The 26,967-nt window shown below is 43.0% G+C and overlaps 1 protein-coding gene across 2 annotated transcripts in view; it reads right to left on the bottom strand.

Annotated features, from left to right (window-relative positions):
• pcdh10b (protocadherin 10b) overlaps positions 1-26,011 on the bottom strand; it is a 26,977-nt gene extending 966 nt beyond the window's left edge. The window contains exons 1-5 of one of the 2 annotated variants that reach the window (XM_088991197.1): positions 22,800-26,008; positions 20,984-21,042; positions 19,943-20,049; positions 9,979-10,136; positions 1-1,921 (exon numbers count right to left, since the gene is read on the bottom strand). The exon at positions 1-1,921 is cut by the window's left edge and continues 966 nt beyond it. In XM_088991197.1, the coding sequence (XP_088847323.1) occupies positions 1,868-1,921; positions 9,979-10,136; positions 19,943-20,049; positions 20,984-21,042; positions 22,800-25,319 (2,898 nt within the window). In that variant the 5' untranslated portion in view covers positions 25,320-26,008 and the 3' untranslated portion in view covers positions 1-1,867. Of the gene's footprint in view, positions 1,922-9,978; positions 10,137-19,942; positions 20,050-20,983; positions 21,043-22,799 lie in introns of those variants that run through there. The other variant, XM_088991198.1, reaches the window with a different exon arrangement.
• Between the last annotated feature and the right edge of the window lie 956 nt (positions 26,012-26,967).

Raw genomic sequence — 26,967 nt, 5'->3', positions numbered from 1 at the left:
GTTCAAAGCTGAATTGGCAACCCAGGAAACGCGCTTCCATAACAAGTAAATACAGATTAATAGATTTTTATTTATATATATATATGTAGTTTTATATTGAAGCTTGAATGTTTTTTAAGAGTACAGTAAACACTTGTCACTACTCGTTGCTTGAAGAACAACTGTCAAAGCCCACAAAAGTGGTGGTGAAAAAAACATACATCCATTTTATAAGTCACTTATCTTTTCTTTTTTTTTTTTTTTTGAGTGCTCGCTTCAACTTGGTCGGTGACAAAAAGGTCATCATGGCAAGAATAAGAAGAAATAATTGTATAAAAAACTAAAATAAAAATGGGGAAAACAACATTTCTTGACAATGTTGTAGCAGAGTGTCTGCAAAGGCTTTCAGTCACGGTACGGTACGGTAGTGGTCCATCGGGGAAAATGTTTCTTCAGCCGTCATCTGTACGAATTTGAAGGTGTCAGACGTTTCGCTCCTCATCCAAAGAGCTTCGTCAGCAAACTGAAGTTGTGCCGGTAACTCTGGCCCTATATCCCCAATGGACAGAAGCCGCCTTGCCCTGATAGGTCCCTGCTTTAAGGTTGGGGGAGCAGTGGTTCGCTCCATGAAGTCAATCTGTTTACCTCTATTGGTCTATCCCTGGCTCTGGTTTCACCTCATTAGCATGACTAAGCCTACGTGGTATCAGCCTAAGAAGTCTGTTGTAAGCACGGTATAAATGAAACTTCCCTGAAACCAATCTGATTACCTCTATTGGTCTATCCCCGGCCCTGGTTTCACCTCATTGCCCTGGTTATACCTCATTAGTATGACAAAGCCTACGTGGTATCGGCCTAAGAAGTCTGATTGCCTCTATCGGCTCAAGAAGTCTGATTACCTCTATTGTCCCTGGCACTGATTTCACCTTGTTAGCATGACCGAGCCTACGTGGTATCGAGATGGTTTTTAAACAGGAGTAAAATAAGCAATTTTTGTAAAACAGAAAAACCCTTCACTAAATCGCCATTGTGGTTTAAGGTTTCATTTAGACTGTGCTTCCAACAGACTTCTTAGATCTTTACCACGTTGGCTTAGTCATGCGGATGAGGTAATACCGGAGAATAGGGGGCAATCAGAAGCAGTCATAGAACGGAATCAGACAGAACCAAAGAGTAATCAGATTAGCTTCAGGGTGTAGCCACTGCTCCCCCAACCTTAGAGCCGGGACCTAACACAGCACAGTCTGGAATGGCCACCACTCGTCCATTAGGGTTACCAGCACAACTGACGCAGCTCTTTAGATTAGTAGTGAAACGTCCAACACCTTCAAAGAAGTACAGACGACGACCGAAGAGACCTTTTCCTCATTGAAGCAGAGTGGTACAGAGACACATCATCACCAAAAAGAGTAAATTCTGGAATAAAAATGGCGAAATGCACACAAAAGCTTCCTGTACAGTTTGCCGTCTGATTCCGATCGCCTAAAGGGCTCAGTAGCAGCTTGTCCTTCTGTGAATGTCTGCTTTTGAGTTGTCTGAAAAATGTACATCAGTGCTGTAAACAGGCTCACACAAAAACGGAGAGAAAATAGATCCAAGTGGAATGGGCGTCCCTCTGTCCGGAGCCTTCAGTCCATCCTTTGTTTAGTTTCAAATTCTCAGTCCTGCTGAGACAATGAGACTCTCCCCGGTAAGGCGATTTGTTCCGTCTACCATCCTCCGCGTCTTTGTCACCAAAGGTTTAGGCTCCCCCTTCAGCCTTTTCTCCAATAAATTCCAGTGGACGAAGGACACGTGAGGCTCATTTTGTCCCTCATCCGAATTTTGGGTGAGGTTATCTGGGACGGCATCATCTTGATTGTTGGGGGTGGGCCACGGATGTGCAAATTCATGCAGTCTCCGGAATGTCAGTACGAAAGGAACTAGTAAAGCTTTTCCCTCTCTGGAAGAAGCAAAGAAAAACACACGTTCTGGTTAGCTTTGTGCTGTTGAAAGCGTTCAGGGTTTGGGTGAAGGGGCGGCGAGTTGTGGGATTGAAAGTTTTTGTCTGAGGAAGACGAGGCGGGAAACAAAAAGGAATGAAAAACAGCACGTCGTTATGGCCTGATTCACACGGCCCACGGGCAACAATGACTGAGAGGATGTCTCCCTTTCCACCATCCTCAGATGGTCTACTTCAATTCTTGTGAAATGGTTCGTGGATAATAAGTGGGGAACGACGTGATGGGAATACCGTCGGCAAAGGGGAGGGGACGGGTCGTTTTGTGACTATCGCACGGGCGATTTTTTAAGGTCGTCCACAAAAGAATGCGGTGGGACTCAAACAAAGTTGAAAAAGTCTCTGTTTCCCACCCCCTTCTTCAGTCTTCCACCCCCTTCTCCTCAATGGTGTCTGAGTTTTCATAGCTCTGAGCTCTGGCTATCATCCGACCCTCAGCATTATACCAAAACCAGACCCGGGCGTGTATCTCCTGGGGCAAAAGAGTCTGCGTATCAGTGACTTGATCAGATTAGACTCTATAATCTGATGGTTCTAAATGGTTCTTAATCTCGTTGGAGGCACCGAACCCCACTGGTCATATGCTCATTCACCAAATCCTTCTTTCAATGACTGTGTCCACTAACTCGCAGACCAGACTCTGCACCGGAGGATCCACCGAACCCCTAAAGTTCGATCCAACCCAGTTTTAGAACCATCAGTGACTGTGCCGACTAACTGCAGACCAGACTCTGCGCCGGCGGATTCACCGAACCCCTAAAACCGACTCACCCAACCCCCTAGGGTTCGATCCAACTCAGTTTTACAACCACTGAGGGCTTAATTCTCTTGTTGTCATGGTTCTATCCCTTCCGCCGCTACTGTTGTTTGCCTCCCTCAGTCCTACCCCAGCCCCTTCCCCACTTCAGCAGCGACTGCTGTTGCCTTTTAACCACGCCAACCACCCACTCTGCCACCACCGCACTCATTTGCATAAGGGCTTACGTGATCGAGTTTGAGAGGGTTTTAGAGGAGCGGCGTTCGTGGGAAATGTGGCGATAAAGGCAGAATACAGAAAATGGACATCTCAACAATTGGAAAAGAAGGAATCAAAATCGGATTATGTGGCATCGAAGCCCTCTGGACAATGTTTGTCCTGGTCTCTCCCTCTCTTTCTATTCTATTTTCTGTTAATTCCTGATTTCATGTTACTGTTTGTAACAACAATTGTGCCGTATTTTCCGTTGTATAAATCGCACCCAAAAGCCTCGATTTCCTTCAAAATATGACCTTGCACCTTATACGCAGGTGCGCATGATATGTGAAGTCATATTGAGCCACAACAGGTCTGGCAACGGCTGTCAGTAGTCACTCAGTCAATTTTCCCCTGTAGAAGAAATTGTGTGTAACCCCAGTTGCTACTGTCGCGCTTTATAATCTGGTGTGCCTGACATTTATATTTTTACATATTATATTTGATGATTTTATTTTGAAAACACCAACCCAGGTTACACATAGCACCCCTCAGGTCGAGATGTACTGTAGCTGTGTAATATAATCGGTGACACTTATTATGATTCATTGATTCGCTAGGACTTTTGTCTCATCTTGTGACATTGTAGTCATTAGAGAGAGTCATTAGAGAGAGGACAAAAATAAGTCAAATAGAGAGTTTTTCCATGAATGGCTGAGAATCGCTGCCACAGAAAATAAATAAATAAATAAATAAACTGAACTAGGCCATGAAAGTAGAGTGTGAATGGACAAAAGGTTCACTGTGTGCGCTTTATCATCAGCAGCCATCACACGGTTGAAAAAAAAATGTATTTACCGTATTTTAGGGTGTATAAGGCGCACCTAAAAGCCTTGATTTTCTTCAAAAGATGACCCTGCGCCTTATACGTAGGTGCGCCTCATATGTGAAGTCACATTGAGCCACAGCAGCTCAGGTCTTCCAACTGCTGTCAGCAGCTAGCAACTCCATTTCCCCAGTAGAAAAAGTAGTGAATAACCATAGCCGCTACTGTAGCGCCTTATAATGTGAGTGTGCCTTATACAGTAAAGTCTGGTTATATCGATATTCTCGGGAGTCGGAAAAAATATCAATATAACCAGACTATCGATATATCCGATCCTGCGGGCATGTAATTTTCTCCTTGAGTTCATAGAAATAGTATCGTAATAAGCAGTACTAGCGATATAACGAGACTTTACTGTATTTGGAAAAAAATATACAGGTAACATCCAAGTTACAACCGCGTGAGTTACGACCACTCGCCAGACCCCTTTTTTAAAAATCCTACGCCGGCTACGCGTGCTACACTTTTGGCCAGACAGCATGTCACACACTCGCACAGCAATCTACTGGCTGATGACACTCAATACAGTCCTTATAAATGAAATGTATTATTATTATTATTATTATTGTTACCGTTGTTGTTGTTGTTGTTATTATTATTATTAATATTATAATACACTGCAGATACCATCTCGGCAACATCTCCTGTAGTACTGTACACTGCTTTTCGTTACCTGAATCCGAGGGTGTGTGTCGGGCGACCTCTTTTGGCCCTTAATAGGGTAAGTATAACATTTATAAATGTTTTGTATACATTACAGGTAACATTATACAGTACTAAAAACTGATAATATTTATATGAAATATAAAATGATAAAAACAACACTGAAAGGTAAGTATAACATTTACAAATGAACTGTACAGTAAACAGTTTTGTATACATTACACGTACAGTTATACAGTCATAAAAATATAGAAATATAAAATGATAAAAATGACACTAAAAGTTACCAAATTTATAAATGAACTGTAAACAGTTTGGCATATAATAGTATTCAATAGAAAATGTTGCTTAAAAAAAACAGATTGACATCATATACTATCCTGTCGTGTAAATGTGACGTCGGCCACTTTAAATGGATTTCAACTTACGACCGTTTTGTCAGAACAGAACCCGGTTGTAACTTGGATGTTACCTGTATATTTACATATTATATTTGGATTTTTGTTTTTATTCAGTGAAGGTGCACTTTATACTCCGTTACGACTTATATATGGAAAACGTTTCAACATACACCATTTCTAGGGGGTGCGGCTTATCACAATCAGAATCAGAAAACCTTTATTCGTCCCACAATGGGGACATTTGCAGTTCACAGCAGCAATTTGAAAGGGGATGGGCTGGGGGGGGGGGGGGTGAAAGGATAAAAATAGATATTCTATACACCGTTGCACATTATACATTGGAAAATGTCGCATTAGAAAAAGCCAACCTACCTAAATACGGTATTCATTAATTTTTGTAATGATGAATGTTTGATGACGGGTGAAAAATGGTACGGAAAGTATGGACCATGGCTGCAGCATTAATTAAAATGAAAGAAGTCAATCCCCCCCCCCCCCCCCTGCTGTTCTTAACAGCAAGCTGTGGTTTTAAATGATTGCGCTAAGAAAGCGGCGGGGTTGTGACAGTTTGATAATTCCAGCGAGCTGTGTCTGCTGATGGGTGGTGGGAGGGAGGGAGGGTCGACTCTTCAGTCGCAGCTTGACGAAATTATAATTAAGCATTATCAGCAAATTGCCGTGATTGACAATGTATCTCTTTTGTGGCCTTTGAATGACAATTTGGAAACGGCAATTTCATAGGAAATGTGCCATTTGCCCAACCTTTTTTTTGTTGCCTCCCCTCAATCATCTTCAAATGTTTTTTTTTAATCCCACTCCTCCCCCTCAGCTCCATAGACGACCGCTGAATGACAATAAGATTCATCAGCAACTTCACCAAGCAGCTATTTTTCTTCTTCATCGAGTGAACGTCAACAAGCCATTTTGCAAGGCAAGATGGCGGTCGATTTAGTTTTTAAAGGAAAACCGACAAGTTGCGTCCATCATTTGTAAAACGACTTCAAATGACTTCTACCGAGCGCATTTTACAAAGATTCCAGCGCATATTAAAGCTCTATTTGACCTTTTAAGACTCGCGCTGAATATTCATGAAGTTTTGTTTTCGAGTTGATGACAATGCCCTACGTGACGTCACGGAAGGAACACCCCTTACCAAGAAAGCGACACACAATGCATTTTGGGTACTTTTTTTTCATCCGAAAACATTGTGTTAGTGGCGAAATTAGAAGGAAAACGACAGAAATAACGCAATGGTCAATCGTCGTGTGTTGCAGCCAATTTAGGCAACACGCATAAAGAAGGTGTAAGTTGACACAAATTCCCAGCGGGCAAATCAGTCCATTACCGACAATTTTCTGGGCGCTACAATAATAATCCATATTAATCCATTACATTTCTAAGCGCCTTTCAAAACACTCAAGGTCACTTTACAGTCACAGGATTGGTTTTTCTGCGGGTGAGAAGTGGCAGCCACATGCGCCAGCGTTCATTCAACCCGGAAGTAACTCAAATAGATAGAAAGCTAGCCAGCTAGCTAACAGATAGCTAATAGATGGCCAGCTAGATAGTTAGCTAAGTAGCTAGATAGCCATATAGCTAATAAATAGCCAGCTACATAGCTAGCTAGCTAGACAGATAGCTAATGGATAGCGAATGGCTCGCAAATAGATAGCCAGCTAGGTAGGTAGCTAATAGATAGCAAATATATTGCTAGCTAGGCAGCTAGCTAATACATAAAAAAATTGATACGGAAGAACTTCTTGAATCGATTGCAAACATGTATGCTTTCCTCTTCAGAACTATTTGAATCCTAAGCATCTTCTCCGAATCTGAAGCCATTGTTTTGAATCTGGAGCAAGGCAGTTTGTGAAGGAGTATCTTGGCGTGACGTCACAAACAAGGGGGCGGGACTTTCTGAATCTGCCCAGTTCCGAGCTCATTTTGTGGCAGTTTTGGGACACTTGAAGTCATTTTTATTGGTGTTTTGCATGTGACTAAAAATATCAGCCTGCGTGTTTTGGCTATTTTCGAAGCTATGAAACGTTTTTCTGATGTCAGTTAGGAAACAAAAAAATGGTGTCGGTTGTCCTTTAAGAAATACTGCCTTCAAAATGAACCCGGAAATGGCCAGTTACAGAAGGTCCCGCCCCCTTCTTCGTGACGTCACGCCAAGACGTCTTGCATTGCTGGAGAATCAAAACAATGGCTTCGGAGAATATGCTTTCATGTTACTCATCCAGTTATGAATATGATTCAAATAGTTCTGAAGAGGAAAGCTGAATATTCAGCGTGAGTCTTAAAAGGTAAAATATCGCTATATGTGGTGGAATGTTTGTAAAATACGCTCAGGCGAAGTCATTTGAAGTGATGTTAGAAATTCTGGACACAACTTGTCCGGAGGCGTCGGTTGTCCTTTAAAGGACTGTAGCAGCGTTTTCGCATATAATGTATGTAAGGGGGTTACTGCGGGAGATGCTTTTAGCAAGAGGGAAGGGTTAGTTAAACACTTTGACAAGAAGCCAGAACACGGGCCAAATCCAAAATTAATTTCACGCTTCTTTCCGCCAGCCAATTCAGGGAGAAAATTGAATTTGGATGATTGTTCGTTACCCCTAATTGGTTGGCCATATCTCAGAATATATATATAGGGCAGGCATTCGTGACACATAAAATGCAAATATTCACAAGGCAGTGGCGGGCTGTGCAAATCACCCCCGGGCCTTCAGTAGTGCTATGTCTGAACCAATCCAAGCTGCGACTGTAAATGTAAACTGTAAAGTGTGCTGTGATTTACTAGCGGCTCCCGTTAGCTAGGAAAATAACGTGCGAAGAAAGACATATTGTCATTAAAATGTTGAGTTTTTACCATGAACGTGTGGATTCATAATTTGGGGTCAGATGTCGCTTTTTCACACCGCAAAGAAGATTGAACTTGAACTGGATTGGGAAGCATTTCCGACCTTTCTTAACTCATTCACTGCCATTCACGGATTTATTCGGGAATTGACATTCTCGAATTTGTCTTGCTTTTGCTTTTTCATGATTGGGTGCCGATAAAGCGCTGGCCATGGCCTCTGGCAATGTTTTTCCCCTTCCACAAAGGGGCGGCATTTTCCTTTTGTCCACGTTAGCGCTTTGTTCCAGCTTCAGCTGTTGTTAAAGCGCTATATAAACCAATATGGGTGTATTGCATTGTATTTTGGACAACTGCCCTCATTTCAAGCTCATATAACTCCAGACCCATGTCAATTAGGAATTAATTCTTTTTTTCTGATGAAAGAAGAGAGTCTACGGTTTCTTACGCTGCATTGAATGTTAATGTCGTCCTAAAACTCAATATTCTGTGGGTCCTGGAAAGAAAAGAATTTATGGACAAAATATAATCAATCAGCCTGTTAATCAGATATTTTTAGGCCAGCAGAGAAGGCCTTGCCCACCACTGAGTAACTGCATTGTCTCAAAGTCACTTTTTTTTAAAAGGCATTAAGAAAATAATATAAATAAACAATAAATAAAGAATAAATAAATAATACACAAATACATAACAAATAAATAAATAATACATAAATAAATAATACAAACATTTATGGGAAATAATTTATGGACAAAATATAATCAATCAGTCTTTGATTCAGATATTTTTAGGCCAGCAGAGAAGGCCTTGCATGCCTTGACGGCCCGCCACTGAGTAACTGCATTGTCTCAAAGTCACTTTTTTAAAAGGCATTAAGAAAATAATATAAATATAAATATATATAAATGAATATATAATATAAATGTAAAGGTAAAGGTAATAATAAATACTAAATAATAAATACAAAAATTAAAATACAAAATAAAAAAAATGAAAAAATAATAAATTGATGGAAAAAAATTTATGGACAAAATATAATCAATCAGTCTGTGATTCAGATATTTTTAGGCCAGCAGAGAAGGCCTTGCACACCACTGAGTAACTGCATTGTCTCAAAGTCACTTTTTTAAAAGGCATTAAGAAAATAATATAAATATAAATATAAATATAAATATAAATATAAATATAAATATAAATATAAATATAAATATAAATGAATATATAATATAAATGTAAAGGTAAAGGTAATAATAAATACTAAATCATAAATACAAAAATTAAAATATAAAATAAAAAAAATGAAAAAATAATAAATTGATGGAAAAAAATTTAGGGACAAAATATAATCAATCAGTCTGTGATTCAGATATTTTTAGGCCAGCAGAGAAGGCCTTGCACACCACTGAGTAACTGCATTGTCTCAAAGTCACTTTTTTTAAAAGGCATTAAGAAAATAATATAAATAAACAATAAATAAAGAATACACAAATACATAACAAATAAATAAATAATACATAAATAAATAATACAAACATTTATGGGAAATAATTTATGGACAAAATATAATCAATCAGTCTTTGATTCAGATATTTTTAGGCCAGCAGAGAAGGCCTTGCATGCCTTGATGGCCCGCCACTGAGTAACTGCATTGTCTCAAAGTCACTTGTTTAAAAGGCATTAAGAAAATAATATAAATATAAATATATATAAATGAATATATAATATAAATGTAAAGGTAAAGGTAATAATAAATACTAAATCATAAATACAAAAATTAAAATACAAAATAAAAAAAATGAAAAAATAATAAATTGATGGAAAAAAATTTATGGACAAAATATAATCAATCAGTCTGTGATTCAGATATTTTTAGGCCAGCAGAGAAGGCCTTGCACACCACTGAGTAACTGCATTGTCTCAAAGTCACTTTTTTAAAAGGCATTAAGAAAATAATATAAATATAAATATAAATATAAATATAAATATAAATATAAATATAAATATAAATATAAATATAAATATAAGGGTAAAGGTAGATGTAATAATAAATAATAAATAATTAAAAAATGAAATAAAAAAATTAAAACATAATAAACTGATGGAAAAAAATGTATGGACAAAATATAATCAATCAGTCTGTGATTCAGATATTTTTCAGGCCAGCAGAGAAGGCCTTGCAGGCCCTGACGGCCCGCCACTGGTAATAAGGTGATTCGGAGGTGTGCTGTGATGGCTTTGAAATACCTCGATGTCCGGAACGGAGTCCATACCCGGCACATGGAGATTGCTGCGGTAATCCGGGCCCTGCCGCCCATCTGCGGCTAAGAAACTTGGCATCCAGCAGCGATCCGAGTGGCCCAGAGCTTTACACTCGTCGGTGCAGTTCGAGAACAGATCGGCGCCTGGAGAGGAATCGGCAAGAAAATGGGGGCCATTTTAGGTTTGAAAGGTTCGGAGCGCTGTGAACCAGGAATTAAACGTCTTCCACTCGCTACTTTGGCACACGGCGCTCTTTGATTCTTCAAACGAGGGCTTTGCATTTCCCCATCATTGAGATCAAAGACAGCCGCACAATAAATGTCAACCCTTCGGAGACGACACCCACGCATTCATTTGAAAAAGAGATGCGTACGCACCGTGTGCACCCGACGCTTGTTCAAATAATGAGATGCAACGGAGTATTTCCTGCTTATTAATAGATTATTACAATAATATAAACGCCTACAGGGAAACGAGCGGGGGGGGGGGGGGGGCGGCAATGACGGCAATCAAGTAGCTAAAACGCTCATACAGTGATAACGTGGCTTACGAACTTATTTGGTTCCCAGACAGAGTGTGTGAGGCCAAAAGTGTGTATGCCAAAAATTAATTTCCCATAGGAAACCATTAAAATGAGAATAATCCGTTTGCAGGTCCCCATAAAACAGCATTTTCTACTTTCTACTTGTCTAAGCCTTAAAACTACACCTAATACTTGTTCCTGGTTTTGTCATTTTCATTTGTTTTTTGCGATCCTACGCGACTCAGTTACACGAGGGAAGAGTTACTGAGCATTGGGGAATCCACTCTTGGACTATTTTCACCGACACACCAAAATCTACAAGGTTTTTCGGGGCTGCTCGCGAGCGGCGTAGCAGCTCTATACGGAGCTTTGAGACGCCGGCGTAAGAGGGGGAAGCGAGCCGGCGTTCTCGTCAAGCTTCGGCAGCGTGGATTTCGAACGCCGCTCCCATCGATCCACCTCGCTAATCTACGCTCACTACCAAACAAGATGGACGAACTTCTGCTTCTCACAAAGACCAATAAAACGTTTGCCCGCTCTGCTGCGCTGTGCTTCACTGAGACTTGGCTCAGTGACCGCCACCCGGATTCCGCACTACACCTACCCGGATTCCGTCTCCTTCGGGCCGACCGTGATACGGAGCAATCGGGGAAATCCAAAGGCGGTGGACTATGCTTCTACATCAACGAAGAATGGTGCACCGATGTCACGATGCTCGACGCACACTGCAGCCCTGGTTTGGAATCGCTGTCTCTCAACTGCAAGCCATTCTACTCGCCACGTGAGTTCGCTTCCTTTATTCTCGTTGCCGTGTACATCGCGCCACAAGCTAATGCTAACGCGTGTATACAAACACTAGCGGACCATGTAAACCATCTCGAACTAAAATATCCAGAATCACCCCTGATCATTTTGGGCGATTTTAATCAAACACGTTTGAACCGTGAACTTCCCAAATATAAGCAGCATATTGACTGTTTCACCAGAGGAGAAAACATTCTAGATCATTGTTACACAGCGCTCAAAGGCGCATACCGGTCTGTTGCGCATGCAGCATTGGGTCTTTCTGACCACTATTTAATCCACTTGATTCCCACATACAAACAGAAACTCAAATGTGTAAAACCAGTAGTCAAGACAGTTAAAACATGGACAGATGAAGCAAAGTTATCGCTACAAGAATGCTTAGACTGCACTGATTGGAGCGTCTTTGAAACTTCAACGGGCACATTGGATGAATACACAGACACTGTAACATCATACATCAGTTTCTGTGAGGACATGTGTGTACCAACAAAGTCCTTCCGCTCATTCAACAACAACAAGCCATGGTTCACTCCCAAACTCAGGCAGCTTAGGAAAGAGAAAGAATCCGCATTTAAAAGCGGTGATCGAGCAGTTTACAAACTCGCCCGAAACAGACTGACGAAGGAAATTAACATCGCAAAGAAACGTTATGCGGAGAGGCTTAACAAACAGTTCTCCGCTAACGACTCTGCATCGGTGTGGAATGGCCTGAAAGCAATAACAAATTATCGTTTACCTTCCCCCCAAGCAGTGTACAACAATGGTATGGCTGATGAGTTAAATACATACTTTTGCCGATTTGAAAAGGACACCACCATTTCCCCGGTCTGCCCACCATTACCAGAAACTACCGTATCTCCGCCCTCTGCCCTACAGATCCACGAACTGGACGTTAGACGGCTCTTCAAGCAGCAAAAGATCAAGAAAGCTGCAGGACCTGACAGAGTGTCCCCCTCCTGCCTGAGAGTCTGCGCTGACCAGCTGGCTCCGGTCTTCACACAAATCTTTAACAGATCCCTGGAGCAGTGTGAAGTCCCACCCTGCTTCAAACAGTCTACTATCGTCCCAGTTCCAAAGAAACCAGCACCCTCGGGATTGAACGACTATAGACCTGTCGCTCTGACGTCTGTGGTCATGAAGTCCTTTGAACGCCTCGTGCTGAACCACCTAAAGAACATCACCGGACCTCTGCTAGATCCTCTTCAGTTTGCCTACCGGGCAAACAGGTCTGTGGAGGATGCGGTCAACATCGGACTGCACCACATCCTCGACCACCTTGACAACACTGGAACCTACGCAAGGATCCTGTTTGTGGACTACAGCTCTGCGTTCAATACCATCATCCCAGAACTCCTCAGCCCCAAACTTCTCCAGCTTGGTGTGTCCGCCACGATCTGCCAGTGGACCCTCAGCTTCCTGACAGGACGGACACAACAGGTCAGACTGGGAAATATATCATCCACAACACGAACCACGAGCACTGGAGCCCCGCAGGGATGCGTCCTCTCTCCATTGCTCTTCTCTCTCTACACGAACGACTGCACCTCTTCGCACCCAGCTGTCAAATTCATAAAGTTGGCAGACGACACCACGGTCATCGGTCTCATCAAAGACGGCGACGAGTCTGCGTAGCGACAACAAGTGGAGCAGCTGGAGCTCTGGTGCAGCCGTCACAACCTGGAGCTGAACACGCTCAAGACAGTTGAGATGATGGTGGACTTCAGGAAACATCCATCACCACAGCTACCCCTCACACTATCCAACTGCCTGGTGTCAACCGTTGAGACCTTCAAGTTCCTGGGAATCACAGTCTCCCAGGACATGAAGTGGGAGGTCAACACCAACTCTATCCTGAAAAAGGCCCAACAGAGAATGTACTTCCTGAGGCTGCTAAAGAAGCATGGCCTGCCACAGGAGGTGCTGCAACATTTCGACACGGCTGTCATCGAATCCATCCTGTGTTCTTCCATCACCGTTTGGTTCGGGGCCGCCACAAAAATGGACAAAATCCGACTTCAACGGACAGTTAGGACGGCGGAAAAAATCATTGGCACCGCCCTACCCACTCTCGAGGACTTGCACACTGCAAGAATCCAAACTAGGGCGCGGAAAATCCTACTGGACCCTCCGCACCCTGCCCACCACCTTTTCCAGCTACTCCCCTCAGGCAGGCGCTACCGATCCATGCGCACCAAATCCAGCAGACATTTAAACAGCTTCTTCCCCCAAGCCATTAACTCTTTGAACTCTTTCAACAGTAGCCAAAATGGAACTGTATAGTGCCACTTAGCAGTTTTTTTGACAACGATACTAGTGCAGCGTGTTCTACCGGAAACAAATTCCTTGTGTGTCCTACATACTTGGCAATAAAGATGATTCTGATTCTGATTCTGATTCTGATATACCTTATATTTTATGTATAATAAATGTGCTATGGTATTATAATTAAAAAAATGAACTGTACTGTATAAAAAAGTGGTTTTATTGACCTTTGTGATGGTCGTTGATGGAATGGAGTGGCCGCTTTCATCCGCATTAAACACTTGATGAGGAACATAAAATTGGGGATTGACAACTTGGTCAGAAAGACAGTTAGTTGTAAGTGTTAGCTAACTAGCTAACAGATAACTAATAGATAACTAGCAAGCTAGCTAGCTAATAGCTAGCTAGACAGCTAATAGATAGCAAATAGATAGCTAGCTAGGTAGCCAGCAACGGTGACCCCATTCAACCGGGAATAACTCAAATAGATCAAGTTATCTAGCTAGATAGCTAGCTATATTCCCAGTTGAACGGGGTCACCTTTGCTGGTTACCTAGCTGGCTATATATTCACTATCTATTTTCTATGTATTAGTTGTCTAACTAGCTAGTTGCTAGCTATTAGTTATCTATTAGCTGGGTAGCTAACGATCTATTTGCATTATTCCCGGTTGAACGGGGTCATCGTTGCTGGCGACCTAGCTAGCTATCTATTTGCTATCTCTTAGCTGTCTAACTAGCTAAATCTAATAGATAACTAGCAAGCTAGCTAGCCTTTGCTGGTTACCTAGCTAGCTATATATTTGCTATCTATTTGCTATGTATTAATTGTCTAACTAGCTAGCTAGCTATTAGTTATCTATTAGCTAGGTAGCTAACAATCTATTTGCATTATTCCCGGTTGAACGGGGTCACCGTTGCTGGCTATGTAGCTAGCTATCTATTTGCTCTCTCTTAGCTGTCTAAATAGCTAGCTAGCTAGCCAGCAATTAGTAGTCTAGGTAGGTAGGTAGTTAGGTAGGTAGGTAGGTGTGCGTGTATATTTATCAAGCCAACAAGGTTAGTTGTTTCCTTCTCGTGTGCGCACTATATTAAAATATAATAAGAAGTTATATTTATGGCTTGTTGGTTAATATTTCATAAGAAAGCCTTCTCTCTTTAGGACCCCGTGGCGCTTTTCCAAGCTGTTAGTGACGGCAAGCCAAATTAATCCGCTTTGTAACAAAGCAAATTCCCCCTTTGCTGACCGCCGCTGACACACATGAGACAAATTACACACACACACACACACACACGCACACACACACACACACACACACACACACATGCATGCTTCACGGGATGGCAGCGGTTTTAGCCTAATCAGACTGTGTTCAGGGGGGATTAGTTGAAGATAGCTTGAACTATACAGTTTAGATTTTGTCTCTAAACAGAGTCTCAGACACAAATACAAAAGCAAGCGGATTGAGGTTTTAGGGAAGGAAAAAAAGTGCTTACACGGGTTTATACAGAGTCATGACTGACAATCATTTTATACCGACTCCTAACCATCAAATGCAATGGAAATCTTTTTCTTTGAAATACACAGTCAATGTTCTATTTAATAATAATAATAATAATAATAATAATAATCCATTTCATTTCTAAGCGCCTTTCAAAACTCTCAAGGTCACTTTACAGTCAAAAGATCAGTTTTTTTTCTGTGGGTGAGCAGCGGCAGCCACATGCGCCAGCGTTCACTCAACCCGGAAGTAACTCAAATAGATAGAAAGCTAGCCGAGCTAGCTAATAGATAGCCAGCTAGACAGTTAGCTAACTAGCTAGGTAGCCATGTAGCTGATAACTAGCCAGCTACGTAGCTAGCTAGCTAGACAGATAGCTAATAGATAGCTAGCTAGGCCTTCACTCAACCCGGAAGTAACTTGGATAGAAAGCTAGCTAGCTAATAGATAGCTAAGTAACTCGGATAGAAAGCTAGTTAGCTAATAGAGAGCTAACAGATAGCTAGCTAGGCCTTCACTCAACCCGGAAGTAACTCGGATAGAAAGCTAGCTAGATTACAGATAGCCAACATATAGCTAGCTAGGCCTTCACTCAACCCGGAAGTAATTTGGATATAAAGCTATCTAGCTAATAGGCAGCTAATAGATAGCGAAGTAACTCTGATAGAAAGCTAGTTAGCTAATAGATAGCTAATAGATAGCTAGCTAGGCCTTCACTCAACCCTGAAGTAATTTGGATAGAAAGCTAGCTAGCTAATAGACACCTAATAGATAGCGAAGTAACTCTCATAGAAAGCTAGTTAGCTAATAGATAGCTAATAGATAGCTAGCTAGGCCTTCACTCAACCGGGAACTAACTAGCTAATAGACTGCTACTAGATACTTCGCTTTCCTTCAGTTTGCTTTGAATACAGCAATCAAGCGAATTGCTCTTTCTTCAAACAATGCAGTAACACAAACCGAGGCAGCGAGATGTTGTTTGGGGCAAATTTAGAAGCATCGCCGCATACCAAACTCCATTACTAAAATAGATAGCATATTCAACTCAAATGGGGGCATTTATATTCACTTTAAAAAAGGATACACACACACACACACACACACATACGCGCACACACACACCCACATTCCTGTTTCAAGGGTATTGTGAGGTCCGGATAACTCCAGATAAGGAGTGATGGCCACCGTTGCTGACAAGTTTAGAGAAGAACTGGTGTTCCATTTAAAGACTAAATGTCAGCCCATTTCCAACTTCAACTTCTTAAAAAACAAAGAAATAAAAAGTGGACTTGAAACTGAAATAACAGCAGGAGTGAGGTTTCTGAATGGCTACATTCAAAGTCCTCACCCCTGTAGTCAATTTGGTTCAAATATTTTACTTTTTGTGGTATGAACGTTTTCCTCTCATTAACTACACACACACACAACACACACAGTGAGTAAAAAGTGTGTGTATCCAAGTGAAATGAAAATCCACACCAAAAATCATTTAGTGTGTATTTGTGAACACAGGTGTCAAAGTCAAGGCCCGCGGGCCAAATCCGGCCCGCCACATCATTTTTTCGGCCCGCGAAAGCAAATCAAACTTGTTAAATTCCATGATGATTGCTCAAATCTGAGCCAAAATGTCATATTTTTGGATGTCAACCACAATAAAAGTCATTATTCTTGACTTCAGATTTGAAAACGAGTTATTCATGAATTTGCTGTGTGCTCTATATGTAATATTTGAAGGGATTTAAACATTCTAATGGGTTCCCCAAATTCATCGAGAGGAAACCATCACTACAACGTGACCCGTGGCAAAAAAAATGACTTTGACACCCCTGCTCTAGAAGCCTTTACAATGAAAAACTTGTGAGGACTGGCGAAAAGGTCCTCACGTGTCAAAAATGTCCTCACTACGCATGATATTAAGTGGGAGTGGTCCTCACAAGACTAGTCATACAAACACACATACACACACACCCGCGAGCCAGATAAAGACTTGATATTTATATATTATAAAAGATTCACCAGACAGCAAGGAAACAAATCATGAAGCTGAAACTATTATGGCTGCAGTTCTTGAAAAAGGAATACAAGTAGAATTAAATAGTTCCGCAACTATTTGTTTTAAATGTCAGCTATTTTCTCACGCAAAGTCAGACAATGAGAGGGATCCTGTTCTGTTGCTCTTCTGATGGACATGTTGACAAACATGTCGTGGTGAGCTCCTTGTTTGTACAACAGAAGGTGCTGGCATTCCAAAATGCTAAAACAAAAGAAAACAGGATATGGGCCGCTACAAGCTGGGGCGGCAATTAAACAAATACATGATATTGTGTGAGAGAGAGAGAGAGAGAGAGAGAGAGAGAGAGCAGCCATGACATGGAACATTCCAGAAACGGTGAGAGCCTCCATCCCGTAGAAGGACCAACGCATTCCAGCAGCCGACTTAACTCTGGTTGGCTTTTTGTCCAAATTGAATGGCTGGATTGGATTGGATTAGCCTTGATGAGTGTCGCCGTGGAGGAAATGGACATTTCGCAGCAGCAAAGAAAGAGTCAGCGCAGAGCAGAGCGTCGATGCGTATGTGGAACTGTCGCGGCTTCCATCCAACAGCACCGATCGACCTTTCCGCTGAACAAAGCGGAGGCTGTGAAAATGCTGCCCGTGACAGGCGCAAAAAAAAGCAAAATGGCCCCAGAGTTGTCCAGCCGTGACAGTCAAATGGCAGCCAAATTCCTCCCAATCAAAAGCGGTGCTTGCATATTTGTCTCCTCCTTCACATCAATGAGGTTCAAATCTTAGCGAAAGAAAATAGATGGTTTGAAAACCAGAGTAAAAGAAGCTATTTTATTAAAAAAGCAAAACCCTTCACTAAATCGCCATGGTGGGGTGAGGATTAATTTGGATCTTACAACAGAATTCTGAGATCATTACCACATGGGTTTTGTTATGCTGATGAGGTGATAGCAGAGAAAATGGGCCAATCAGTCAGGACAATAGAAGCAATCAGTGGAGCCGCAGGGATTAGTCCTCTGCTCCCTCCAACCTGAGAGCAGTGACGAATCATAGCAGAGTCTGGCACCGCCACCTCTGGACAGTAGGGATATATATAGGGCCAAAGCTACCAGCAAAATTTTAGTTCACTGACGAAGCCTCTTGGATGAGAAGCGAAACGTCCGACACCCTCAAATTTGTACAGAAACCTTTTCACCGATGGACCCACTCCTGTACGACTGAGAGCTTACACAAACGTGACCAAAAATGCTGAAAAGCAATCCGCATCCTACTATCTTGAACTTCTTTTCATTGATGGATGGATGGATAGCGATTTGGCTAGCTACCTTGCTAGCTAGCTCGACAGCAAGACAATTTGATTGTCACAGTAGCAAAGTCTGTATTGGCCGATAATGAGAGCATTTGGAGGGTAAAGCTACCGACCAAGACCACATGACGGATTTCACGAAGAACCGAAGCAAAGTGATTTGTTTGCGAGGGCTCACTCGCCGCATTTGACGCAGCCTCATTAAAAGGCGCGTCACATCCCGTCGAGTCGTCTCCAGCAACAAATGATTGAGCTCGCAGGGAGCGGACTCAACATTAACGGATTTACAAAGAGCAACATTAAGTCCACATGCCTTCAGGGGCCTTGATGGGGGTGGCTTTGAGAAAATGGCGGCGTCTACTTCATGCAAAATTAAAAAAAAAAAACTTTCGCTGAATCAGGGGGAAAAAGGACAACCGGCACCATTTTTTTTCTTTCCTAACTGACATCAGAAAAACGTTTGATAGCATCTAAAATAGCCAAAGGCGGATATTTTGAGTCAAACGCAAAACACCAATCAAAATGACTTCAAGTGTACCAAAACTACTTCAAAATGACCTCAGAAATGGCGAGTTTCAGAAGGTCCCGCCCCCTTGTTCGTGACGTCACGCCAAGACGTCTTCCATAACTGGAGAATCAAAACAATGGCTTCAAATTCGGAGAATATGCTTTCCTGTTACTCATCCAGTTATGAATAAGATTCAAATAGTTCTGAAGAGGAAAGCATACATGTTTGCAATCCATTCAAGAATTCATTCCGTGTCATTTTGAGGCATCAGGGGTGGGAAATGTCGCACCCAAAAAAAGGCAGAAAATGGCGACAAAGCTCCGTGTGAGGAATCAATCAGCCCGTTTCAACAGGCTGATTAATTCCCCACACGGAGCTTTGTCGCCCACTTCTGGCGGCTCTTTGGTGCAACATGAGGTTTTCAGACCAAACAAGCATTGGCGTGATGGAAGGACTGCTACAATGTGTCTTTTTTTTTCGGTCAGGGGGCGTTCCTTCAGTGACGTCACGTACGGACTCGTCACCAACTCAAGAACAAGACTTCCGGAATATTCAGCGCGAGTCTTAAAAGGTAAAATATAGCTTTAATATGCGCTGGAATCTTTGTCAAATACGCTCAGTAGATGTCATTTGAAGCCATTTTACAAATGATGGACGCAATTTGTCCGGAGACGTCGGTTGTCCTTTAAGAGGGAGGAGTTTTTGAGTCATTTAGTCTCGGAGTCTCTATGTAACATTTTGAATGGATTTCGGCTTACGACTATTTTGACTTACGACCGTTTGGTCGGAACGGAACTCGGTCGTAAGTTGGATGTTACCTGCACTTTGCAACCATTTATTATATATATATTTTTGGGGTGATTAGTCATCTTATTATGTTTCAAGATGTGAAAAATGGGGCAGGCAACTTTATGGCCGGGCAGGCGTTGTCTGCCCTGGTGTCCGCTAACTTTTTGTCATGAGTGTTTGATGCTTACTGCTTACTGTTTTGCAAAAGATTGTGTCTGTGTACCAAACCAATTGTTTTTTTCCTACCAGAAGATAGTCCTCGATTCATGGCATCGTGGTCGCTATCTCCCTGCTCGCTGTCTCCGTGGCCGCTATCTTTGGAACTGACCAGATCAGCCTCTTGGAATGCCGAGCTGGAACCAGAAAGAACCAGAAGTTAATTCACTTTGCGGAGATTTTTTCTTCTTCTTCTTCTTCTTCTGCCATTAACATAATGTATCTAAACAGCACAGGGACAATCTATCTGATCCAATCTCATCATGCCGAGTGCCACTGCAGTAATCAGAGTTATCAGCGATGGAAGAGCGGAGATAAGCGCTTCATTAAAGCAAAGCGGCATACCGTGAGTAACAGATAAAAAAAAAAAAGGTTTCTTCAGCCGTCATCTGTACACTTCTTTGAAGGTGTCGGACGTTTCGTTTCTTATCCAAGAGGCTTCGTCAGCGAACTAAAAATCTGCAGTATATATGCAGCTAAAAGCTAGCAACCACTCATTTGACGACAGTGAGGTTAAAATATTAGAGAAAGAAAATAGATGGTTTGAAAGCGGGAGTAAAAGAAGCTATTTTCACAAAACAGCAAAACCCGTCACTAAATCACCATGCTGCGGTGAGGTTCAAATTGGATCGTTCGTACAACTGACTTCTTAGGCAACATAGGCTTAGTTATGCTGATGAGGTGATACCAGAGCGAATGGGGCAATCAGGCCAGTCGTAGACCCCATATTTAGGCAGGACAATAGAGGTAATCAGTGTAGCCTCAGGAAATAGTCCTCTGCTCCCCCCAACCTGAGAGCAGGGACCAATCATAGCAGAGTCAGGCACCGCCACGTCTGGACAATAGGAATATATATATATATATATATATATATATATATATATAGGGCCGAAACTAACAGCAAAAGTTTTTCGTTTGCTGACGAAGCCTCTTGGATAAGAAGCAAAACGTCCGACACCTTCAAATTTGTACAGACGACGGCTGAAGAAACCTTTTCATCGATGGATCACTCCTGTACGACTGAGAGCTGACACAGATGTACATTACAGGATGCTTTTTCGCAACATTTACCTATTTACGCGTCTTGGCCTGTTCGCCATGTAGCTTAGCTCTGCTCGCTGGTGTTTGTTCTGAAAAAATAAATAAAAACAAAAACAAAGGTCAAGATGACGTGGAAATGAAAAGCAATTAGTTGAAACTAAATACTTTAAAGGACAACCGACACCTCAGGACAAGTTGCGTCCGGAATTCGTAAAATCATTTCAAATATCTTCTACTGAGCGTATTTCACATCGATTCCACCGCATATTTATGGCAATATTTTACCTTTTAAGACTTGCGCTGAATATTCATGAAGACTTATTTTTGAGTTGGAGACGATTCCTTATGTGACATCACGTCAGGAACGCCCCTAACCGAGAAAGCGACACGCAATGCATTTTGGGTACTTTTTTCATCTGAAAACACTGTGTTGATGGTGAAATTAGAAGAAAAACTACATAAAGAATACAAGGGTGAATCGTTTCCAACGGAGCTAGGGCGCCATCTTGTGCATTTTCTGGGCGCTACATTAGAGTCCAGACGGCTCGAATTGATACCGATGGACTCCTTTCATCGATTGCAAACATTTATGCTTTCCTTTTCAGAATATTTGAATCATATTCATAACGGGATGAGTAACAAGAAAGTATCTTCTGGCAATCTGAAGCCATTGTTTTGGTTCTGGAGCAAGTTTGGTTCTTTGTGGCAGTTTTAGGACACTTGAAGTCATTTTTATTGGTGGGCGACCAAGCTCCATGTAAGGAATTTATCAGCCTGTGGAAACGGGCAGATTAATTCCTCACAGGAGCTTGGACGCCATTTTCTGCCTCTTTTTGGGTGATCCATTTCCCCCCAATGTTGCCACAAACTGGCACGGAAGGACTTCTTTAATCGATTGCAAACATGTATGCTTTCCTCTTCAGAACTATTTGAATCATATTCATAACTGGATGTGTAACAAAAAAGCATATTCTCTGAATCTGAAGCCATTGTTTTGATTCTCCAGCAATGCAAGACGTCTTGAAGTCATTTTTATTGGTGTTTTGAATTTGACTAAAACTATCAGCCTGCGTGTTTTGGCTATTTTAGATGCTATAAAAAGTTTTTCTGATGTCAGTTAGGAAAACAAAACAATGGTGGCACTTGTCCTTTAAATCATTCACTGCCATTCACAAATTAATTCAGGAATTGAAAATATGACGTAGAGCGCCATCCCTGAATTTGTTCTGGTTTTGTTTTTTCTTGCGAGGGGTGCGGATAAAGCGTTGGTCAGACCTCTGGCAATGTTTTATTTCCTTCCACAAGGGGGCAGCATTTCCCTTTTTGTCCATGCTTTGTTTCCGCTTTGTTCCAGCTTCAGCTGTTGCTTAAAGCGCTATATCAACTAATATGTACCGCATGTATTGCATTGTACAGCTGCCCTCATTTCAAGCTCATATAACTCCAGACCCATATCATTTAGGAATTAACTCTTCTTTCCTCATGAAAGAAGAAAGTCTAAGGTTTGCCAGAATAAAGCACATTGGATGTTTATGTGTCCTAAAACTCAATATTAAGATGGCGCACAAGCTCCGTTGGAAATGGGCTGATTTGTCCGCTGGGAATTTGTGTCAACTAGTATCAAATAGTAGTCTTGGTGTAACACACAACGATTCACCATCGCGTTATTTATGTGTTTTCCTTCTAATTTTGTCATCAACACAAAGTTTTCAGACGAAAAAAAGTACCCGACATGCATTGTGTGTCACTTTCTCGGTCAGGGGTGTTCCTTCAGTGACGTCACGTCAGGAATCATCACCAACTCAAAAACAAACCTCCCAGATCAATCACCAGAAGGGTCTCTTACCTCATTTGATAATAGACCGCCATTGGATAGGATATCAGGCTGCTGGTCTGCGTACCCTGTCACTATGGCTCCACTTGGCTTGTGGTCGCTGTCTGTGCTCCTAGACGGACTACACGGCTTTAGGAACATGAGGTCGGTTTTGGCAGACTCCGGAGTCAGACATACCTGGTAACAATAGTTCTGATTTGGATGGTGCGACCCAAAACTCCCTGATTCCTCCACAGGGACTTGAGCCGTGCCCGTCCCAGTGATATTCACGGCACTTTGCACCAACATGATATCAGACTTGCTCAGTTTTTTCTTACGGGCTCGGCCTTGTCGGGAGCAACAGGAGCTGCAGCCCAGGCAGCAGTCGCTGGTCAGGCACGTGTAAATGTTGAGTTTTTTGTCCTTTTGGCAACGTACCGCTAACGCAATCATGACCAGGAGGAATATAAAGGAGACTGAGCCCAAGGCGATGATAAGGATGACTGTCAGGTCCAGGCTACTTTCTTTGGCCTTGGCGCTACTTCCTCGGTCGACGGGACCGCGGCCCTCGGCCGCGCTGTCCACTAACACCACCAGTACGCCGGCGCTGGAGGACAGCGGAGGCTGACCGTGGTCTCGCACCTCGATCAGCAGGTCATAAGACCGATGGGGGTCTCGTTTAGCCGAAACCCGCCTCGCCGTCCGGAGTTCGCCCGTCCTCCAGTCCATCCTGAACATTCCATTCTCGTTCCCCCTCTGGATGCTGTACGAAAGCCTGGCGTTCTCTCCGTCGTCCGCATCCATCGCCACGATTCGCGTGACCAAGTAGCCGGGCTCAGCCGAGCGAGGTAGAGGCTCCTTGGCCGTACCGTTCTTCCCCACGGGGGCTAGGACTAGCGGGGTATTGTCATTCTGGTCCACGATAATAACTTTGACGGTGGCGTTGGCGGAAAGCTCCGCGGTGCCTGCGTCTTTTGCTTGCACGACAAATGTGAAATCCTTCAGTTGTTCATAGTCAAAGGACCTCAGGGCGTATAAGTACCCCGTCTCCTCATTTATGGACACGTAGGTTTTGACGGACATGGCCTGGATCTCACACTCTAATATGGAATAGCTGACCAGCGCATTCCGCCCGACATCAGGATCCAGAGCGCTCACTGCGTGTATATACGCCCCCGGCACGTTATTTTCCGTCACGTATACATCGTAGATGGTTTGTGTGAACGTGGGAGCATTGTCATTCTCATCTGACACCTGGACTCTAATGGACTTGCTGGTGGCAAGAGAAGGAGAACCTTTATCTCTGGCAACCACCGTCACGGAATAGGAGTCCACCTTCTCCCTGTCCAACGGCGCATCAGTCACAATGGTGAAATAATTACTGAAGGACGATTTCAGTTCGAAGGGGACCTCGCCGAGGATCTCCACGTTCATTTGACCGTTCTCTCCTCCGTCCAAGTCTGTCACGCTCAGCAGAGCGACGACGGTGCCCGGGGCTGCCTTTTCGCTCACCGACTCCGTTACCGTGCTGAAGGTGATCTCTGGCGCGTTGTCGTTCACGTCCGTGACGGTGACCAGGACCTTGCAATGGGCCGGTACGGCGTTCGGACCCATATCCTTAGCTTGGACAAAAATCTGATACAGGCCGCTCTCCTCAAAATCAACTTCTCCGCGTACCTCGATGCGACCGGTTCGCTGGTCTATGCTGAAAATGTCTTTGACGCGATTGGAGATGTGGTTGCTAAAAGAATAGCCGATCTCGCCGTTGAGTCCCTCGTCCACGTCGGTGGCGTTCAACTGGATGACCGGCGTACCCGCGGGTGCGTTCTCCGAGAGCGTGACCGCGTAAACGGGTCGCTCAAACACGGGCACGTTGTCATTCGAGTCCAGGACTTTGACCACCAGAAGCGCCGTGCCGGTCCGGGGGGGCTGTCCGCCGTCCACCGCCGTCAGCACGTATCTATGAGCCGCCTGCTGCTCCCTGTCCAGCGGCTTCTCCAGCACCAGCTCGGCGAATTTGCCGCCGTCCGTTTGGGTCTGCACGTCCAGGTAGAAGTAGTTGTTGGAGGTGATGTCGTACGCGCGTAAAGAATTGCTGCCAACGTCCCGATCGAAGGCGCTTTCCAGCGGGAATCGCGTCCCTGGAGTGGCGCTTTCTGAGATTTCCACCGTGATGTCCGTTTCGGGGAAGCTTGGCGGGTTATCGTTAATGTCCAACACCTCGATCTCAACTCGGAAAAGCTCCAAAGGGTTCTCTAGAAACACTTCCATGTTGAGTTGACAGCTGGCGCTCTGTTTACATATTCGCTCGCGGTCTATTTTCTCTTTCACAAACAGGACGCCGTTCTCCACGTTGACTTCTAAGTAAGGCGTGCGAGAGCCGGGAACCACTTGGAAACGGCGCGACGCCAGTTTGGTGAGGTCCAATCCCAAATCCTCGGCGATATTTCCCACCAACGTGCCATGTTCCGACTCCTCCGGTACCGAGTAGCGGATTTGGGTGAGCGCTCCATCCGCCATGCACAGGGCAATTAAAAGCACAATCGTCGCCATTGGAGTTAAATTATAAGAAAAAATACATTGAAAAAAGGGCGCTTGAGGGAAATATAGGCAAATCGTAGTACTTACTTGAAGTGGATAAAATGTTACTTTCCATTAAAAAAACAAAAAATCCAGCCAAAGTGGAAAGGATGTCTCAACTGTATAAATGTGTAAGGCACCCGCATCAATCTTCAGGGTGGTTTAAAATCAGGATACGTTAACAAAAATAAAGACATATAAAAAAAAATACAAGGCAGTTCATGTTTCCTATCGTTGCTTTTCAAATGGAACGTTTACATGCGCATTCCACTAACACACAAGCGATGACACCAAAATGGACTGGGTTGCAAAAATATTAATAAGAATAATGATGATAACAATCCAGTGAAAAGCAGTCAAAGTGAGTTATGTCCACCTCCCCCTCTCCCCCCAAGCATGGATGATGCGTCGCTAATTTGTCCTCTTTAGTATTTTGGCTCCAAGCCTCTTCTTGGCACTCGGCTGCCTCAATGCTTTTCCTTCCTTCTCTCTTTTCCGCTCCGCTCTGTCCTTCTGTTCGCGCAACTATTCGCTTCCCACCCTTGACGCACAAGCAAACACGCTCGGGTGCACACACGCAAATCGTCGCTCCTCCCCTCTTGGCCACTGCGGTTGTCAATCACACGGAAGAACGTTCCTGATTTGTTGGCTTGTATTGATCTCCCAGGATAGCCCCGCCCCCATTTTTCCTTCTCCGTGTCAAAAGATCATCGTGAGGCGAACATTTATCAAACTAAAATAAGAATTGCTCCAAAGTCACAGATATGGTTTACAATAGGGGTGCTCACACTTTTTTTTCAGCATGGGAGCTACTTTTGAAACGAACAAGTCAAAAGAACTTACCTACGTATGCGGTTATATATCAACAAAAGTTAAAGGACAACCGACGTCTCCGGACAAGTTGTGTAGCTATATGCTATACGCTATATTTGATGTTTTAAGACTGAATAATCCGGAAGTCTTGTTTTTGAGTTGGTGACGAGTCCGCACCCTGCGTCACTGAAGGAACGCCCCTGACCGAAAAAAAGGACACATTGTAGCAGTCTTTCCATCACGTCAATGCATTTAGCTGTACTTTGGTTTGAAAATGTCATGTAGGACCACAAAGAGGCAGAAGAGGGCGACAAATGTAAGGAATTAATCAGCCTGTGGAAACGGGCTGATTAATTCCTTAAACAGAGCTTTGTCGCCATGTTCTGCCTTTTTTGGGTGCGACATTTCCCACCCCTGATGCCTCAAAATGACACGGAATAAATTCTTTAATTGATTGCAAATATGTATGCTTTCTTCTTCAGAACTATTTGAATCATATTCATAACGGGATGAGTAACAAGAAAACATATTCTCCGAATCTGAAGCCATTGTTTTGATTCTCCAACAATGCAAGACGTCTTGCCGTGACACCACGAACTGGGGGCGGGACCTTCTGAAACTGGCCACTTCCGGTTTCAAATTGAAGTACTTTTTAGACACTTTAAGTCATTTTTATTGGTGTTTTGCATTTGACTAAAAATATCATACTGCGTTTTTGGGGTATTTTAGATGCTATAAAACATTTTTCTGATGTCAGTTAGGAAAAAAAAGTGACGTCGGTTGTCCTTTAAGCAAGAATCCTCAATAC

The sequence above is a fragment of the Hippocampus bargibanti genome, linkage group LG02 (genome assembly GCF_051943395.1).
Source record: "Hippocampus bargibanti isolate YZ-2025 linkage group LG02, ASM5194339v1, whole genome shotgun sequence".
NCBI classification, from domain to species: domain Eukaryota; kingdom Metazoa; phylum Chordata; class Actinopteri; order Syngnathiformes; family Syngnathidae; genus Hippocampus; species Hippocampus bargibanti.
This window is presented reverse-complemented; position numbering and strand designations above follow the sequence as displayed.